The 20,177-nt window shown below is 37.2% G+C and overlaps 1 protein-coding gene across 20 annotated transcripts in view; it reads left to right on the top strand.

Moving 5' to 3' along the window:
- Window positions 1-20,177, top strand: part of GPHN (gephyrin) — a 300,275-nt gene that overhangs the window by 246,132 nt on the left and 33,966 nt on the right. For all 20 annotated transcript variants that reach the window (XR_012673911.1, XM_075151848.1, XM_075151849.1 and 17 more), the window contains 4 exons: window positions 2,214-2,351; window positions 8,861-8,953; window positions 12,345-12,400; window positions 17,468-17,587. Coding sequence is in view for 19 of the 20 variants with exons in the window: in XM_075151848.1 (XP_075007949.1) it covers window positions 2,214-2,351; window positions 8,861-8,953; window positions 12,345-12,400; window positions 17,468-17,587 (407 nt within the window). In the remaining variant the exon portion in view is untranslated. The remainder of the gene's footprint in view (window positions 1-2,213; window positions 2,352-8,860; window positions 8,954-12,344; window positions 12,401-17,467; window positions 17,588-20,177) is intronic.

Raw genomic sequence — 20,177 nt, forward strand, 5'->3', positions numbered from 1 at the left:
CAGACGCAGAGTTCCGAATCTGTCAGTAGTACTCTGGGCACCATTCAAAGCATTCAAAGCCTCTGAATTCACTCACGTTTTAAGGGTTAAAGAGGTGAAATCTTAGTTTCTGAAGTAGCTAGCAGTGAGTTTTAGGTAGCAGTAAAACATAAATATTAAAGCGCCTAATGACTGTAGCATAAAGGTTGTTTGCTGCCACACAATTCGCCCAGCTTTCACTGCTGTGACATATTTTTTCCTAGCATCTTCCTTCACTTTTTCCAACTTTTCCTTTTAAGAAAATAGTTTCTTAATTTACACAGTCAGGAAAAAGTTTTAACATATATTGTGTGGAATCTGCTGGACCTGCAGGAATTATGGTGCTGTTGAGCCGGGTTTCTTTCTCTATGCAGAGAAAGGTATGGGAGATTTGCCTGTGTCTCACAAATGCTTTCCTTTCCTTTTCCTCATTTTTATGAGGTTGCTAGCAAGATACAGGCATAATAATGGAAAATGTAAGCTTGCTAGGGACATCCCTGTTGTTAAATCCAGGAATGCAGTTTTTCCACTAGTTACACTTTTATCTTAAAGTAGTTTATGTGGATCATTTCTCCCTAGTTTGCTTATGAGAAAGTCATGTTTAAGAGTGTGAAAAGTCTTAATATAGTTAAAATATATCTTATCAGCTGTTTCTCTCTTCCTCAGTATGCCAACTGCTATGTTAAGGAAAGGCATTAAGTCAGTTAGAAATTATTTGTGCTTGACAAATTCGCAGTGCCTGCTTTTATCACCATGTTATCTTCTAAATACGTACAAAGAGATTGTTCAAATAATTTCTTCCAGAATCTTTCTTGGGACTGCAATAAGGTGGGCAGTTTTATTTGTCTCTACTTCTTCCTCTTAAAGATAGTTACTGTGTTAACGGCAAAAAATAAATTAATGAACAATCTCCTACATAGAGAGACAAGCATGTGTCAGTGCTGAAAGAAGTTTTGTATATACAGACTGATTAAGCGACCTTCTCTTCTGAAGGAAAAGCTTAGATTGCGTGATTGTTTTACTATTTTTGTAGTTATTTTTTATTAGAAGACTACACTTAAAGCAATGATCTATTTTTTTCCAGCATGTGAAGGCATGTGCAGCAGCAAATGGGATATTTAGGTAGCTACTGCAAAGCAAAATCATGTCATTAAAAATTAGTTTCTATTGTTTGTTAACACTAGCTTATTATAATTTATGTTGCTTTAGGAATATCATTACATATTACATGTAGAACATCATCCACTTTGGCTCTCATAAATACCTTCTTGTTCTAGGCAAATCCATTCAAGATATTTCTACAAATGTCATTTCCTTAATCTTTTGGTTTGTATCTGTTACTCTTGTTTACGTATTCCTGCAATAGTTCCCTCTCTTCCGTTGCTTATCTTCACTTCCAAAATCCTTCAAAGCTTGTTGTCCCCTTGTTTACTCTCTCAGCAAGTATCAAGAAACATGCCGCTGGCTTCATTTTCAAACAACTTTTGTCATATTTTCTCCCAACCTGTCCCTTGTACTTGGGAAAAGTAAGCTTCCATTAATCCATCCTACTACCTTCACTCAAATTATACCTTTGCTATGGTGACTACAAAATCTTGACAATGGGTAGGATGCCCCGCTAGCTGGTAACACTGTCTGCTGTCCTGATGGTCCAGTGATTTCACTGTGCTTCCCTCTATCCTCCTCTCAAACCGTTTGACTCCCATCTCACTGACTCACTGGGACAGCGTCCATTTTTATGTTTTATCTGTGCACTGCACATAGCATATTGAGATGTGTTTGTGGAGAACAGAATGGAGAGTGAATCGTCCTGAGTTCATAGTTCGTAGAACTGACTTAGCCTCAGATTATCATCCTCAGTGTGAAATACTGCATCATCTTGAAGGGTTTCTGTTTCTGATTAACTGATCCTTTTATGCTCGTCAAGACTTCTGGTATGTTTTTCATGACAAGTAAGGATATACACTTTTGTGAACTTTTTCAACTGTAAATTGTGTTTTGTTTTAAATCTCTCTTTTGATTATAGTTGAATACAGTGCCTTCCCAGCATCTGACATAAATACTCAATAGTGATAACTAACTAAATTGATTTACCACAAAGTGCCGTATTAAATTCAGTAAAGTGGTTTAAATGAACATCACTGTGTACATCTACAGATTGTAGCATACATAAACTTGGTGCTCTCTTGTTGCAGGTCACAGTGCTGTTGACATTACCAAGGTAGCAAGAAGACACCGCATGTCTCCATTCCCATTGACATCTATGGACAAGGCCTTTATCACAGTTCTGGAGATGACCCCAGTGCTTGGAACAGAAATCATCAATTACAGAGGTATTTTAAGTTGGATTCTGCGTGAGTATTAGGGTGGCTATTTCCTTATTTGACTTGCTCTTTTATTAATGTTCTGAGGTTTCTGAGACAGGCCCTTCTCCAGGAGAAACTGCTTTAGGAAATGCCAGTAATAGGAGCAGAAGTCTCCTTTCAAAGTCAGGAGAATGCTGATTGAGCTCAGTGCTGCTTCCTGAAGGAATCTGTAAGGGAGCTCTAATTAAATATATAAATGAATTTTCTTCTGTTCTGTGTTATACGCAACAGAGCTAAAACATAGAAACCACAATTTGCCTCAGTGGTGATTTAACACTGGACTTTTGTAGATGCCAAGTAGGTCCAAGTTGTACTGTGATCATTCACTCTGTTCTCTTACTGTGGGAGATTCTCACTAAACCCCCTTTCCAATCTGAGATTAATGATCAAATCAAAGTGATTATTGATTCCAGGTCACTTTTTTCCATGTCTGTATTTTTAACAGTTCGTCTCAGTCTGTTGTTTTTCCAGATCCTACTTGGCCTACTAGTCATTCCAGAATTTGCCCCTTCTTCTCATAAACGCAACATAATTCCCTTTCTATTCTACCACTACAGTTGATCCTTTTCTGATACTGACTTTTTTTTTGTTTAATTTAATGTTTGATTTACTGAAACTTTATAATCAAGGGTAACTGTTATTGATTTGTACAGTGAGGTTGTCTTAAAAGGCACCAAACAGCAGGCAAAAGGTCAGACTTTGTGACTGTGTCTATACTTGTAAATAAATGGGGATAGGTGAAGCCATTTTCTGGCCTTAAAAGGAATTAGGAGGGCACCTCTCATGTTTATTCAGCTGAACTATCCTCCCTCCTGAAACAGTGTGTTCATAATGCCTATTAGGTGTCTCCCGTGCTTCTGCTATCCCTTACACCAAGCCTGGGCATTATCTGGGAGACTGTTCTTGGCACAGAACAAAACCATGACAGGAAGCATGCGGACAAGTAATCCTAAAGTAGGCAGGCAAAAGGAAACCTCCTCCAGGGATTCCTCCAGATTTTCCAAAGGCAAGGTGGTGAGCAAAGAGATAGTGGCACCACAAGCCTCAAGAGGCAAAATGTTGAGGACATCAGTGGACTCCAGATAGCAGAGAGGTACAAATGGTTTCTGAATGGGGTATTCTGTCTTCTGCCTTGAAAGTTCAAAGTTTTCATGCTCTTCACCAAATCTTTGTGCTGCCACAAACCTTTGAGATGTCTTCGTATTGACATACTGATTTAGCAGACTGTATGTAGAATCACACCTGTGTGTTCAGTTGCTCCAAGTGGAGATCAGCACTCCCCTGTGCCTTGGTAGCAGGAAGCAGATCTCTGAGAAGATGCTGCATATCTTGCATTCAGAACAGCACCAATCCTGAATCAACAAGAAATATGCATATTATACCCTGCACTTTGATAATGGTGTGCAGATTAGAAGGTATTGAGGCATAAATGCCTGAGCATAGCTATTAGATCTCTTTGGATAGCTGTCAGTTAAATGTTTTTGCTAAGACAGCACTTTATGGACAATATTATGAGCCACAGTGATAGGTACATTTAGTCCAAATAGATGCTATGTATACGACACTGAACTCCTGAAATAAAGGATAAACGTCTGCTATGTACCTCCCTGAAAAATAAGCACAGAATATGTTTATTTTGCTATATAAGGTACTGTAGCATTATTATTCTTTTTTACATAAAAATAGTTTTGATTTTTTAAACTCTAGTGCAAAACTAAGTGAAGTGCAAAAATAAGTTCTTGAATTCGGTCTGTATTGATTATGGGGAAAAACAAGTATTGATAAGCTGTTATTTTTCCTTTTTTTGTCCTTGATTCTATAAATATGTCTTATTCTCTTGTCCTTTTATCTTTATTTTCATTTTTCTCCATCTCTCTATCCTTTACACTTCTGGATGAAAGCTTACATACTGTTTCACAACACTTTTGTGTTGCTGCTGTTGTGTTTCTGGACAGAAGCTGTATTTTCCCTAGAAGTTAACAAAATGTGGCTGAAAATATTCTTCTAGGTAGACAGAGAATAATCCTCACATGCTACATGTATGTTTATATATATAACAATAACGTCGCCATCTATTTATATGTATATACCAGTCTTTGTGCAAACTATTTGTCTCAACAGTAGGTAGCAGCCTTTTCATATATCTGATTTGTAAACTTCTTCATTAGAACTATGGTGAAATCAGACAAAATCACAGATATGTAATTTCCTGCTGCAACATGCTTTGGACAAGCTTTCACCATGTAATTTATTTTAATATTAAAAAACATTCAAAATGTGGACTAAGTAACAGTTTTGTGTTAATACTGATAATGTTACCATACCAATAACAGAGTGATTCTATTCAGACTACATGCTGTTCAAAATGTCCTTACAGAGACAGAATGGAGGTAATTGGTCTTAGCTAGATGCTTATATTCTCTATAGAGTTTTATATACTCTGATTTGTCAAAAAGGCAATTTGATTGTTTCTGTTCTTATTTCACTACATGGGAATATGCTGTCAAGGTAAGAGAAGGTATTCTAGTATACTTTATAATATCTTAGCTGATACTTCATTTTGCTCTTCATGTTACCTGATTACTGACATCAAATTCAGGCTGATTCTAAGTCTGGAACATATTGATTATTATTCCTGGCACTGTTATTCTTTAAAAAATAATGTTCTGAGTCTGCTGAGGCACTTCAGTTACGAACTTCTTCCCTCCCACCCAAAATAAAAGAGTTAGATAGATGGTAAGATCATCAGTTTATATCATCAGAGATACATTCTTGGTTTAATAATCACATACCAACTATGTGACTATTAAACCAACAGTACCAACAATAAAAATACTAACAAAGACATATTCCATCATATTTTTGTGCTGTAGTGCAAAATTGTATCCTGCAATTTATTTTTCAACAAGTATACACTTATTGTAGCACTGTAAGATTTCCTAATACATAGTATGAAATTTCAGGATTGAGCTTTTAGGAGACATCCTAAAGGACACATCTGTGTCTGTGATACTGGAAATTCAATTTTCTTAATCTACAGATACAAATCTCAGGATGGAATCTCATTTTCAGAAGTTCTTAAGTGATCACCGTAGTGTTATACAGACAAATGTATAGGATTTTTTTGTATAGGCATATATATGCATACGTGTATGTGTGCATGCGTGCGCACATATATATGTTAGTTTGCTAAAAAATGAATTAAGAACCAGCTTTTCATTTGGTTATGTATTCATTTATTTTTCCGTTGATAAACCTATAATTTCAGGAGATAATAGAAATGTAGTCCTGGAGGTCTGAATCCTAACTAACTCTACTCAGAAAAACACTATTGTGCTGTGTTTGTTTTCTTTGTGGTTTTGTGTCTTGAATTAACACTGAGCTCCTGAAAATTATCTTTCAGGAGCACAACTTCTCTGTAAGGAAAGTGAAATGTTTAAAGTTCTAGGACTGCAATTTATTTCATTCAAATTACCTAATTAATTTTAACCTGATTTATTTACATTACTAAACATATTAAATAGTATTCATCCTCATAAATAAAGCTGCTGAATGTTACTCTGTACAAGTAACCAGTACAGTCCTGACTTTATTCTTCATTAAGTCAAGGCATGCTGTAGTCTCTCAAATCTATTCTCTCCTAACATAAGGGGGAGGATGTGTAAAGTCGTCTTTTGAAACATGACTTTCACATTGGTAAGTGTATTGCTCAGTGCCTGTATAGATCATTTAGCCTCTTCCATATTAAAAAAAAAAAAATGGACAGTCCAAAAACATTTTACAAAAGTGACGTAAACCAAAGGCATCTGAAGCATATTTCCCACCTGCCATCATCAATATCTGGTATGAAGCCCACAATTAGCCTTTTATTCCAGCTAAATGCAGTTACCTGAACATTGCTCCGTGGGTATATAAGGTTAAGTTTTTAGACAGCATGATAATGATTATTCTTCTGAAACTAAGAAGAGGTGGAAGTTTAATTGGTACTAAAAGTACAAAGCAGAGGCAATCCACACTTTATGGGCTTAAGACTCAGAGCGGAACAGTTTTTCTGATCTAGTCCAAGAGCCCTATAACTTCTGTAGAGCTTGGACACTTTTTTCCACTGCTTATTCATTTTGAACTAGTTGATTATTTTGATAGCATTGCCTTTTCCTATCACTCTGAAGGGCAATCAGGGCAATATTTACAAAATGGGAGCAAATCCATCACTTCTAGTACAATACCTGTCTCACTGCTTCATCCCAGTACCAATACCCTGAGAAATCAAAATTCTTCACAGAACTGTACCAGTTTCACCAGCTAAGCTTTAGAAAATACCCAAATTTGAAAAGCGAGTTTAATGTAATTCTCCATTTTGTGCTAGAATCAGAAAGCCACGGGCAGCACAAAGGGCAGTTTGATGACATTAAAATATTTCAGAACATCTTTTTTGAATTACAATTAATCAAAATAAGGTCAAACAGTGTATTTCTAAAATAATTGCTCAAATAAAAGAGAGTACAGAGGTTCATGTTGTCCTTTAGTTGCTGACTTGCTTCATTTTAAATGCCTAAGGCTTCAGCAAATAATTCTTACATTTTTCTCCCCTTAATGAAATTCATTCCCGCTACTGGCTGGCCATTTATTCCCTTCAAATATTGCATGGCAGAATGCCAGGAACATACTGTTCAACTTTGCTCTAATTGGTGTGATTTTGCATGCAGACAAGAAGTAAAATGAAGACACAACATGCCTGCTAAAATTAGAAGCATCACTTTTGTATGAGATTTTGTGCGTCTATGAACAGAGGGTGTTTTTACTAGGCCTTTGATAGCTGCCTTTTCTGTGCCATAATTTAAATGTCTGTGTCTGCATTCTTTTTTTCAGTGCAAGTGTACAAGCTTTTGTGAGCTTTTTAATAACTTCTATGTTGTGTATCACAGACGGTGATACGCAGTGATGCACAGATGTATTAATAGCCATCACAAAGGTGCTTTTCTAGTTGCTTTAACAGGCTTTATCAGCATTTTCATGGCAATAACTATTTCAAAAATGCAACCTAAATACTCACCTCAGGCTGAAAGTTGATATATATGGATGTGAGCACAATGATGTTAAAGTTATTATAATTGTAATTAATTACTAACTAAATCACTTTGTGTTAATAAGTAAAATATAATCTCCATTATAATGCCACTTCACTGGAGCTAAACATTTTCAAATCAAGCAGGTGCACTTTTTAAAAAAACCTATCCATTTAGTGTACAATGTTAGGTCTTCTGCCTTCCCAGCAAATCCAGAACACATCGATTTCCCTATCTGTAAAACAAGAAACACACTTTATGTATGTGTCTCTTTTTTGACATGTCTGAAAGATCATAATCTATAAAGTACATATCCACACAAATTCTCCTGGCAGAAGCATTCATGCATCCTCTCATTCCTTCATACTTTCAGCTGGATATTGCCTTCCTGTGCCACAACGCGCTCCTAAGAGCAGTGGCCTCTATTATGAGATGAGCTTCCCTTCTTCTACTTAGATACGCTGGAATCAAGCTGATCTCAGTAGTTCTGACCCATGTGCCCCTTCCCAGTCCATCTAATCATAATGTAATAAATCCTGTTTCTCACTCTCCCACTGTATGAAGGGCTAAGATACATATTTTCTACTCTGTTCCACATCATACTAAAAAAAAGCTCTTGCTGGTGCCATGAGAGCAAACAAGTAGTGCACACTTGACTGAGGGTGAAGTAATTCATATCAGTCTCTACAGGGAGGCAGAGCCAGCTTACAACTCATCAGTCATAGTTGCTAAGTGAAGGGAAAGAGTACGTCTGAAACAGCTATTAAACTATTTAAAACTATAGCAGCGTAAATTTACATAAATAATCCTGACACTTATGTGCACTCACCCTCCATTAAGCAGAAATGCTGTCAGCAATTAGGCAAAGCTCATCTGTTGCAAAACTTCTTTGTCAATTTATGGAAACTTGTCCATCGTTGCTGTTTATGTCGAGTCCTCTGGGCTCAATCACCTCTCACTTTTTGCACACAGGATTCACTTTTGAAATGTTATTTTAAAAGCTTTTAAAAAAAAGAACTTTTTTTTTTTAAATTGAAATACAGGAAAGTATATATTTTTAAGAGATTTCAGGAGAAAAACTTGTCCTGAAGAAACAAATACTTGTTTTTTTCTGTCTGATCCTATATCAGAGCCATTACCTCTGGGTTTGGATACTTGGCATTCAGACCTTCTGTCAACAATTTCACCTTAACCAGGAACACAGACTTACTGAACAAATCTTTCATCAGTACTTTCAGACTCCAGTCTTTTTTCATTTATGTAAAGGCAGAAATTAAAAACATGAGAGGTCTATTCATGTCACATACACATACATTTCATCCATCAGAGCACACTGCTGTTCACTGTTTTTTTCCCTTTCACTAGCTGTAATGACATGGAGCATGGTCTTTTCTCTTTTCTCTCTTCTAGATGGAATGGGCCGAGTCCTTGCTCAAGATGTATATGCAAAAGATAATCTACCACCATTTCCAGCATCAGTAAAAGACGGCTACGCTGTCAGAGGTAAACACTCACTTTGTAGACATGCAGTATAGTGGCTGTAAAACTACTTTATGATAACATGTTAGTTTACCTATTTTTGATCCAGCAATGGTTATTTTGGTTGAGATTTGATTCAGATCATTGCTGAAGTGACAGTTACGTAGAATGCAGCTGTCTTGAAGGAAGACCATAAAGGTGAATTCAGATCTTTTAAGTGGATACATATGTGCACGAGCAAATGTACATCCATGTGTGCTCATAGACATGCACCTGCGTTGCTAGTGAGTTTCTTGGAAACATAAAGAATTCAAGAGAGTAACAGAACATCTGTTTCTGAAAGACAGATTCTTCTTCTGTTCCTCTGTTGTTGATTTAATCAGGAATTTCTTTCATATCTGTTACTTTGAACTGTCACAGATCCAGCTTCCTATTTATGAATTGTTTTATGATTGCATTAGAGGATTTTCAAAAATACATATCAGAATGTACTCTTATAGAAGCACCTCAAAAGAAAAACTCATTTTTACTTTGAAAATATTGCAGTTGCTGTATATAAAGTGAGTAGTGTGACTTTACGGAGCAAGCAGTGAGTGGTTTCCCAGGAGACCTGAATCCATCCTCTGCTTTGCCACTAGGTGCTGCATGGTTTTGAGCAAGTTGCTTCTCTGTGCATCACTTTTTCCCTTTGTAAAGTAAGACTAATGATATTCACCTCAGATATCTGTGGAGGAAAATTAAAATATATATGACTGAACATTATACTAGTAGTGATTTCATTGTGGTAGGGGTTGAATCATCGTAACACCATGTTGGACTTTGGTCACTGTCTGCAAACCCAGGCAATGGATGTAGTCCAATAGCTTCCCCATAGATTTGATATAAAAATAAAATTCCAGATCTACAAGACGAGTTTGACTGCAGCTGTCTGTCATCTATGTGTGTGAGAGACAGACAGACCAAAATGACCAGTAACAGCGGCAAGGGAGTGCAGATGTAGCCAGAGAAATACAGGTAATATAACGCTGAGAAAAGCCGAGAGGGGGAGCTCTGAGTAGAATGCTGACTGACAAGGGCCTTGGGATCAAGTAAATGCTGTCTGGCAACCTGATTGCTACAAGGTAAGGGAAAGCACAAGTACAATCCCAGTAAACATGCAGAATGAGCGGAATGATCATGAACACCGTCTTCAACAACTTCTGTCAGAACCAACACACAAGACCCTAATTTTGATGGTGGATTCAAATAGGGTAAAAGTAAAGGTACTTGAATGCATTCAGAGGAGGGCAACAAAGCTGGTGAAAGGCTGGAAGGAATGTCCTATGAGGAGCAGCTAAGGACTTTGGATTTGTCTAGCTTGGAGAAAAGGAGGCTGAGGGGGGCCTCATTGCTCTCTACAGCTTTCTGAGGAGGGAAGTGGAGAGGGAGGTGCTGATCTCTTTTCCCTGGGATCCTGTGATAGGATGCGTGGGAATGGTTCAAAGCTGTGCCAGGGGAGGTTTAGACTGTACATTAGGAAGCATTTATTTACCGAGAGGGTGGTGAAACACTGGAACATGCTTCCTAGAGAGATGGTCTCGATGCCCCAAGCCTGTCAGTGTTTAAGAGGCATTTGGACAATGCTCTTAATAATTTGCTTTAACTTTTGGTCAGCCCTGAAGTGGTCAGGCAGTTGGACTAGATGATTGTTGTAGGTCCCTTCCAACTGCAATATTCTGTTCTGTTCTGTTCTGTTCTATTCTATTCTATTCTATTCTTATTGTTCTTGTAGACCTGTTATCTCAGAATATGAAAAACAAAGCTTGTAGGCAGAAATAATATTGACTACATTAACAGATAACTCTTACAAAAAAATAAAGGATTAGCTTTCAGTCACATAAACCTGTCTGCCCAAAACCTTGTCCACTTCTTTCAAGCTATATCAGTTGTACATCAACGATAAACTTTGTCTCCATATCATTATTAATGGGGGAATAAAATCTAATTCAGTAGCATTTTATCAGGTTTAAAATAATGTAGCTATTAGGGAATTTTTTCTCTTCTTTTGCGGATCATCCCAGTGCATTTTTTTCAGTGAAGGTGTGACAACTGTATTGAGCAGTATTATATGCATTATTCGAAGACAAGTAGTTGAAGAGTCCTTTTCCACGTTCTTATTTTAGAGTTTGTTCTAAAGTTCATAGATTAGGCTGTTTGATAAGCTTTAAAAGTTAAGTTAATCATTAGTCTTCAAACATGACTAAGTACCATAGATCATCATCTGCAGAGTTGGAGCCGATGTATGAGTACAAATGTGATAAATCATTATACAGACTGAATGGGCATCCTTCCTGAAGGCAATTCTTCTCAATACGATAAGGTTATCTAGCTGTATATTCAGGGCTTTTGAATAAAACAGAAAGTATTAAGATAAAGGTTGTCACTGATTAGACTTCATGTCTGGGAAATCAACTTTTGACAGTTATAGATTTACAATTAATGAAAAGACATACTTAAATGTGATTGTGTGAACCCAGTTTGTCTGAACACTCTTGACAGCATGCCTGCCGTGCTTGGACAGGCAGAGTTGCTTGTGCTCCATGCATGCTTTACATCATGGTAGAGCCTATAATACCGCTAATGCAACTTGCTGAAAGACCTTTGAGGCAGGCAGAAGGTTAAGCTTCGTTAGTAATGGTGCCTTTGTTGTCCCTGTAAAAATACAGATTTGGCTGAATTAGAAGTCCTGGAGACTTTCAGTTTGTTAAATCAATGATCTCAGACTTTTAATTTTCAGAATGGCTTCAGTGAAAGGTATAAGGTAGCTAGATCAGTGCTACCTGCTAAAATAACAAAAAGGAACAGAGCTCAGACTTCTAATGTGGCAGTCTAAGTTGCATTATCTTAGCCCTAGTGCTCTTCAGGAAATGCCAAACCTGTATGGTCATCTACACAGTCTGTAACCACTGCACTTGTCCACGTTTTCCTCCAAAGGCAGAGAGAGAATCTAGAAATGTCAGTATTCCATTGTTGTCTAGATAAAAGATATGTAATACACTTACAAAATATGTGATTCCCCAGTGTTAGTTTCACATGGAAAAAGATTTGCTCACAGTGGACATTTTTATAAAAATAATCTCATGAACACTCTTAAATCTTTATTATTAATATAATTCCTCCTAATCTCCTTTTACTTGATCCCATATTGCCGAGAAGTTTTCAGTTAAAAGTACGATAGAACCTGTAATTTTCAAAATAATAAACACAACTTAAAAGGACCTAAAATGTAAAATGTTTGCAAAACTTCTATAACCTTTGTCATGCTGACACTGAAGAACTGAATCTTAGATCATTCATTGGTTCTCCTGTTCTTAACTTCTAATGCCATCGTTTGTTTTGGTTCAGCCTTTACCATTTGTATTGTCCATCTTAACAGCTGCTGATGGCCCAGGAGATCGATTCATCATAGGGGAATCCCAAGCTGGTGAGCAGGTGAGCACAATTTCTTTTCTCTTTTTTTTTTTTTAATGTATTTTTCTTTTGTAAGATATTGCTTTGTATTTTTACAAGCCTTGCTAGTGCTCCAAAACTCAATATTCTTGGAGGTGGCATGAAGTAGGACACAGCTGTCCTAGCCTCCTGCTATGTGCCCTGGGACATGACTTCAGAAAGTGAGGTTGTATGGTTACATAAAGGACTAACAAGGGTATCCCAAAATACTTCAGAGCATTGTGCTGGCATGTGCGATAGGAGTGCATACAGTTCTGCCCTAGTACAATGTAAGAAGACATAAGGTTTCTAGTGGCATTACAATTCATAAACAGGGAAAGGCAAGATTTAACCCCTTCTTGCTGACGGGTTTTAAAAGGGACATTAGCCCAATAACTGTTTTCACAAGCTGCTTGCATATGTCCCACTGATACGTGCAAAACAAAGTGTAAGAATTTTGTATGAAGCCTTTAGAGGTAGGTAATGATCAGAACAATCTTGAGGAAGCCTGGCAGCAGCCTACTTTGCGGTATTGCTCCTTTTCTGTTTGCTAGATCAAAAGAGTGTTTGTGCACCTTGGCAGATACATGGATTGAGTTTAAGAACAAGTCGGGGCGGCACCCATTCATGACTTGCTGTGCTGTATAAATATTCATGAATGGACACTATTTGGGATTTGCTCTTAAACTCAAGAGTACATTTGATAAAGTTCCTGTACTAATACTGGGGTGGTAGGAAAAAAATCAGTTGCATTCAACCACTTTTTTTATTCTGTCAATTTAATTGTACCTGCTGCCTTCTTTTCAGGAGAGCATGGGTTAATCTAAAATGTTTCTCCAGCTATTTCAAGTCCCAGTTTATAATTCTGAGTATAGTATGTGAAATGATGCAGAAATGGAATAAGTAACAGGCAAAACAAAGGATTGATTGCTTTTAATGAGGAATTTACAGTGTGGCCATTTTGACTGCTAAACAAAAATAATAATAGAATAGATATAGAGAGATATATAGAATAAAATAGATGCATTTCAAAAGTGGTTTCAGCTTTTAGAAGTATTAACAGGTGCAGGATTGTTCCATTTTTTTAAAGATGGAGTTGAACTGCCTCTAAATGTGTAATAGACATTTAATTTGGCTAATCATGATAGGTACAGAGAACTACGAAAATAATTTTTGCTGTAGTTCCCATCCATCATCATGAATTATACTTTGGTGTAACAGACATCTTCTCAATACTGATATTCACGTGATCTTAGATTAATGAATCTGTTATACAAAATATGTGAAATTACTTTAAATACTAAAAAAAGTAAACTAATGAATTTCACCTGCCTTGGATTTTTAGCTCTTCTGTCTGCATTTTCAAGCATTAGTCCAGAATCCAAAAGACTGACAACTATTTCTACAACTCTTTTTCTGGTCACTATAAAATAGCAAGAACCAGCAGAGAAACCTGCTGAATTATCACTCCTATCATTATTCACCAGTCATCAATATTATCATTTTGCTAGTTAAAAAATATCACAGCACAGTGGTGCTTAAAAACAGTACCATTGAAGCTGTGTCTAATGGCGAGGACTGCCCACAGGTCTAAAGGGTTTCAGTGTCCTAATCAGTTCAGCAGATTTGTACAAAGGATAAAAGGGGAAATGGGAGCTTGCTTCCCTCCTACAAAATTCAAGAGCTTACAAATGTCTCTCTGCAGGGACAGTCTGTCCTCCCAGATTAATGGGAATGGGAAACCTCTCTGGCAAGGAACAAAAATTGGGTGGGAGGAGGCACACAGAGAGAGAATAATTCTGGAAATACTAGTGGCGAGTTAGAAAAATGAGGCTGTTGACCTATGAATAATTGGTCAAAGTTTTTTTTCTTGGGCCAACACATCTTCAGGTTCATCTCCTTCCCAAGAAATTATTTATAGCCTTGGAAGACTCCTCAGTCTCATTTCACCCTTCAGTCACTCTCAGCAGCAACATTCTGCTTTTCATGTTACAGACCAATTAACAGAGTGATTCACAGCAGGGAGTTCAAAATAGGTTTAGATTTGGTTCCTCCTGTAGGGAAAAAGGTTATGTAAATGCTACATAGAGAGAAAGAAAATAGGACTGAGAATTGCAGAGAGGCCATATAGCCAAGTTGGACATTTCTGTCTCAATTTGTAAATTGTGTATTATTTTCTGATTTCCATTTCCAGATGGTCGTGTTTATGTGAACAACGATTTTTTATTTTGCATTGAGGAAAACTTCAGGCACGATCCTGCTTAGGGGAGGTTAGGGCACATTTGAGAGTACTAGTCACGAGCCAGCTACATGGCCTCTGTGTGAAAAACTCAGCCATGGGGAGCAATGACTTTCCTCCTGTGGACTTGCATAGCTGGAGCTTAGCATTTCCTGGAAGATTTTCTAAAGACGTTTGTAAGAGGCACTGTGACTAACCAGCTATAATACAGGATGAAAAACAGACATTTTTCACCTTTCCATTAACTTGGGCCTTTTTACAGAAAGGAGCATGGATCATTGTAAGTCACCCAGGACAGGTGTAATCATGTGCGAGAGAAAATGCCTGAGATGGGGGCTGGGCTCAATAGATTACTTCTGGTTTTTATTCAGTGACTAACATTAAATAGATTATCAGTGATGAAGGCAAAGGACAGAACCCAGTACTGCCCTATTCCAGATAAGTGTGAGATCTCAAAGGCCTTTAAAAGAGCTTTTGTGAAATTGTTGCACATTAATATGCTTTCTGAGAAGGAATCATTTCTTCATCTTCATAGTCTCTAGCACAGAAGAACACAGCCCTGGAGATTCACACACAAATCTGATGGTTGACTTTTGTTCATAAAGTCAATATGATCAAATTCTCAAAGGACAAAAAGGAAATTAAATATATGAGCAACCAATTCTAGAAGCAATTGTTATTGTATCATAAATTTGTTTAAATGTTTCACATCATTACACCTCAAAAAATTAACTCATCTAGTAATAAACTCCAAAAGCATGGATAGTTACAGTGAATTTTATCACCATAGACACTGATTTCTGGCAGAGTCCTAGACATTTTTTATTCTTTGTGGTTCTTGAGGCCCAAAAACCGTGTTTTAAATGGGAGAATTTTTTTATGCAATACATTTTTCCTCTAAAAATTGTCACTAAAGACATCAATACTTTAGTAAGTTCAAAACAATATTACCTATTTGTAATGTGCCTGTAGACTACATCTAGAACAATATGCAAAACAGCTCCCATAATCCAAGGCATAAGCTTTGCCTTTTGCAATATTTGTTTTCATAAAAATCAAAATAAGACACTAGACAAGATTATTTTCACTTTTAAGCATCTTCGGTATAAATGGCAGCATCTCAACTGTTCATCCACAGCTCCTTGCATAGTCAGTGGTGAGAAATAAATACCATTATTAAAAAAAAAAGTGTTATTTTTATGTCATCTGTTTTAGATACCTGCTTTAGGATAACATGAATCTTGCCCTAAAGACACACTAACCATCCCATATGGCAAGAGTGATCTTTTTTTTTAGTTTATTTTACCATTTCATTTATGTTCTTCTCAAAGGATGTTAGATTTCCGTTACTCTTGGAAAAGGGTCAGGATTCAATCAACTCCAGGCTCAGTTGTTTCTTGGGATACGTAGGTCACTGTGATAGTGTGGTACAATGGTACAAACCATTTCCAGCCTCTCCCTAAGGCTTCTATCCCAATGAGCAACCTTCAAAATCCACACATTTCAAAGTAATACTCACATTTCAGAGGTTATCGCAGTGCTGAAACGGAGTAGAAGAATGGGCAAGGCAAACACAGCTTTGCGCAGCTGAAACGTTGGCCGCTGGTCTAGAATTTGCAGATGTCTAACAGCCTCCTGTCAAAAGTCGGGGAGTAAATGACTGCTGGGCGGGAGCAGGTAACAGTGCTCGGGCAGTACTGCTTGCAGGTCCGTGGGCTGCTATCAAATACGTGCTAATCACAGTCTGAGAAGTCCTGGATGTATTCCAGTGCTGCATATGGAATATAGAGTCAATCTGCACATGAATTATACATGCGACGCGTACAGAATATGTTGGTCTGATCACAGCTGTGTAGATCTGCGCGTAGCACATGTTCACTAATAACGGTAAAGCCTAATTAAGTTGGGCTTAGTGAAGTGCTGCGGGGAGCAAGCACTCATATTCCAGCAATGAAATCTCAATCATCATACCAGCTTTTTTTAGCTGCATTTTTTTAGAAAGATTTTTCTTTTAGTTATTTATTTCTTAAGTGGTTATGATTACAACTTTACTCTGGATTTTGAAAAATGTGTATTAAAATAGGCTGCCTGGTGAGAAATTTTATTAAAACCATGTCATTTGTTTTATCATGTTGTTCTGATATTTTTCTATTCTTTGTGTTTCTTCTGCTGAAACTTTGTAATGTACTGTGACTTTACATAATTGTAAAATATTATCAATTTTAGGCTTTGCTAAACTGACCTGCACAAAGATAGATATTCTATGTGAACTAGTGTTGAGCTGTCTCTCAGTGTGAGGAAATCTGCTTAAAAATGAAGCAGCTGGTTACATTAGTTTACTTACAAGCTGCTGGTTTTCCGTATATAGTGTGCTGGTAAAACAAAACAGAACAAAACCCCAACCAAACCAAAGCAAAGAAATTTCAACCCTGGGGACCAAAGTACTCTGCAAAAATATTTATGTACAGAGAACTGCTAGATTTTTGCTCATCTAAGTTTCTAGAAGGTCACCATCTAACGGTTATATTTCTGAGCCAGTTATTTTTCTAAGCCAACCAGAGTATCAGTATATTGCTTCTTCTGAAAGTTATTCTTGTGATAGATATCTAAGGGGAAAAATCTGAAGCCACCTAATATGCGACCAGATCTGAAGCAATGACCTAATGATTTTTAAATACATCGGAGTTTATACCTGTTGATACCACCAGCAGTATATAAAGAGTCATGCCACAAATAAGAATTTTAGTCTTTCAGATTACTTCCATAAAGTTCAAATGGTTTGAGATTTTTCTTTTCAAAAGTAAATCAATTTTTGTTTGTTTATTTTTCAGCCAACTCAGACTGTGATGCCTGGTCAGGTAATGCGCGTTACAACCGGTGCTCCAATTCCATGTGGTGCTGATGCAGTGGTGCAAGTGGAAGATACAGAGCTCATCAGGGAATCGGACGATGTGAGTCACAAGTTAAAACTCATTTTTCTTTTGTGTGCAGCAGAAAATGGCTCATGATACAATCCTGTAAATATGAAAGGTAGTCCTGCAGAAAACTACAGAAAAGCTCTTCTGTTAATCTCAGAAGTTTGAGGATTTTCGCATCAGTTCCTAGTGGCAATTTTACTCACTTTTTCAGGCTGTGATAACAGTACCAGAGACCTGCCTGTCCTGACATTGATTTTTCATCACAGTCGTTGAATGCTGACACCAGAGTATTTGCGAGCATGATTTGAGAGAAAGGCAAATGCCTCCTGGAGATCCATAACTACAGTCCAATTTGAGTGCCTAGTGTATTCACATTTTAAAATACATAGTGGCAATCAGATATTATATTTCCTTCTTTTCTACTGAGTTCACATTTAGCAGTAGAGCAATCTTCTTTATATTTCAGGATCATCCTGAAACTCAGCAAGATGAGGACTTTAAAAGTTCTCCTAAACTCACCAAGTAAGAAGGGGAAAAGTTTTCTTAAAAGACATATTGATCCCAGAATAATACATTGAAATATTACAATGCAGCATTACCGCTGATGTAATTAAAGCTGAATATGATTTTCTGTGGGAAAGTGAACTGTTTTAAGTGCTGCAAAATCCATGAGATGACTTGGATTATTTTGAACTATGCTATGAAGATGGTTCTGTATTATCAGAGTTGGTCTCGTTTCAGCAAAGGTGAATTTGGTGGATTTTGGAGAAATGTCTTGTGCACATACCTTACAATAAAGGCATATGTTTAGAATAAGGGGTTTTGTTATGTAACTGGGGAAGTAAGTATCCCCAAATTTTTTTAAACCATAACTAAGTTTCTTGGATAGACCTCTGTGCTCCTTTGAAATGAGAAAATTACTGAATTTAAGACCTCTGAAAACCAGAAAGTGAATAAGGTGCATATTCCCCCAGAACATAGTCTTAACTCTGTTTTAAGTTGAACAGATTTTCCAGCATACCTATAAATCATACTAGCGCTCTACCTTACAGATGTTGCAGAATACCACAGAAAAAATACAAGTACTGTAGTACTAATTCTGTACGCACAGTTGTCTTAGCAAAGTAAAATGTGTTTTTTGATGAAGCACAGGAGCTGTCTGTAGACAACTGTATCCCAAACAGTCCATCTTAGACTTCCTTTGAGTTCAGAGAATTTCTTCTGAATCATTACCTTCACTTACCCAGCTGTGATTTCAGGACACCATCGTCATGTTTGCCATCATCTGACAGATTTTAAGGCAAGAAGATATGTCTCTTATTGACACAGCTTCCAAGTTCAGTTTTGGAATGAAGTGTGTGCATGGTTCTCTGCTCAAATCAGCCTTTGCTCCTCTGCTGCTGTTCTGACAAGCTGTTCCACTTCGCCATAGCTCTGTGCTAGCATTGCGATTGCAGCTGGGGTGTAAGCAGATGAATTCTGGTGTTCAAAGCTGATGAAGACAGCAAAAACTGAAACATACTCTCACGATCCTTTCTCATGCCTTATTACTGTAAATGCATAAATTTTTACATCTGATGAAGTCAGCAAGCTGTCTAGGCTGGCCTTCTTCCTAACAGAGAATTTGAGTCAGTCCTGGTTTGAGGTTACAGATGTGTATGTGTAGATTATATCTTCCCGTAAAATACACCATTGCCTTCACTGCTTGTTAATTGTTCCATTAGCCTTACTGAGCAAGTGTTCTGTGGCCATTGCCCACCTCATCATGAGAGGACTATCACATTGCAGAGCAACGTACATGATAACCTGTTATTTTCTACTTCTTCTTTGGATGACTGCTTTCCTGGATTCCACTTTTTCTGTGCATGTTCTCCTCTGCATGTGAGATGACATTATTTGGCTATGTGCTTAAACTCTGATTTTTTTTAGTGAACGGTCAGCCACCTTCAGCTTCCTTTTCTTGCCTATAAGTGTGAGGTAGAACTCTTAGTTTCTACTTGTTCTTGAATGTGCCACTCTGCTAATCCTGTACATAAATAATTAGTATAGTTTAATTAATATGTTATTTTTCTCTCCTTTTTCATGCCTGGGTGGCTACATATTTCAAGAATATTTTTCTTTTTAGTGTTAAGAACTCCTTCAGGGTTGGGATTTAACTGAAATGAAATCTCTAACATCTGAAAAATGTTCTTCTGAAAAGACAGAGAGTACTTTTTAAAAGGAGCTCCTTGACCTCTAGTTGTGGTAGCAGTACTTAAATATTATAGCAAACATTCCCTAAATGACTGTAGAAATCATAGGCCTGAAAGGAATTACATCTATTCAGCAGGAAGAAAAATTCTCATCAGCTTGCCAAATGCACAATCATTGAGAAAGATCTTTGCAAAAACATGTCTACAGCCTTTTCATTTTGAGTTTTTATGTCACTTTGTAGGAAAAAGGAGGCCAATGTGACCAACCAAAACAAGAGTTAGATCCTACATCAAGACCGAGCATCAGTATATCAGTATGGATGCTGGCTGTTAACAACTGTCAGAGTAAACCACTCAGACATAGTTAAAAATATATTGATATACAGCAAGAAGAATGCTGTCTGATACACATCAAGTGGAAGATGTTCTCA

This window comes from Calonectris borealis, chromosome 5 (assembly GCF_964195595.1).
Source record: "Calonectris borealis chromosome 5, bCalBor7.hap1.2, whole genome shotgun sequence".
NCBI lineage: Eukaryota > Metazoa > Chordata > Aves > Procellariiformes > Procellariidae > Calonectris > Calonectris borealis.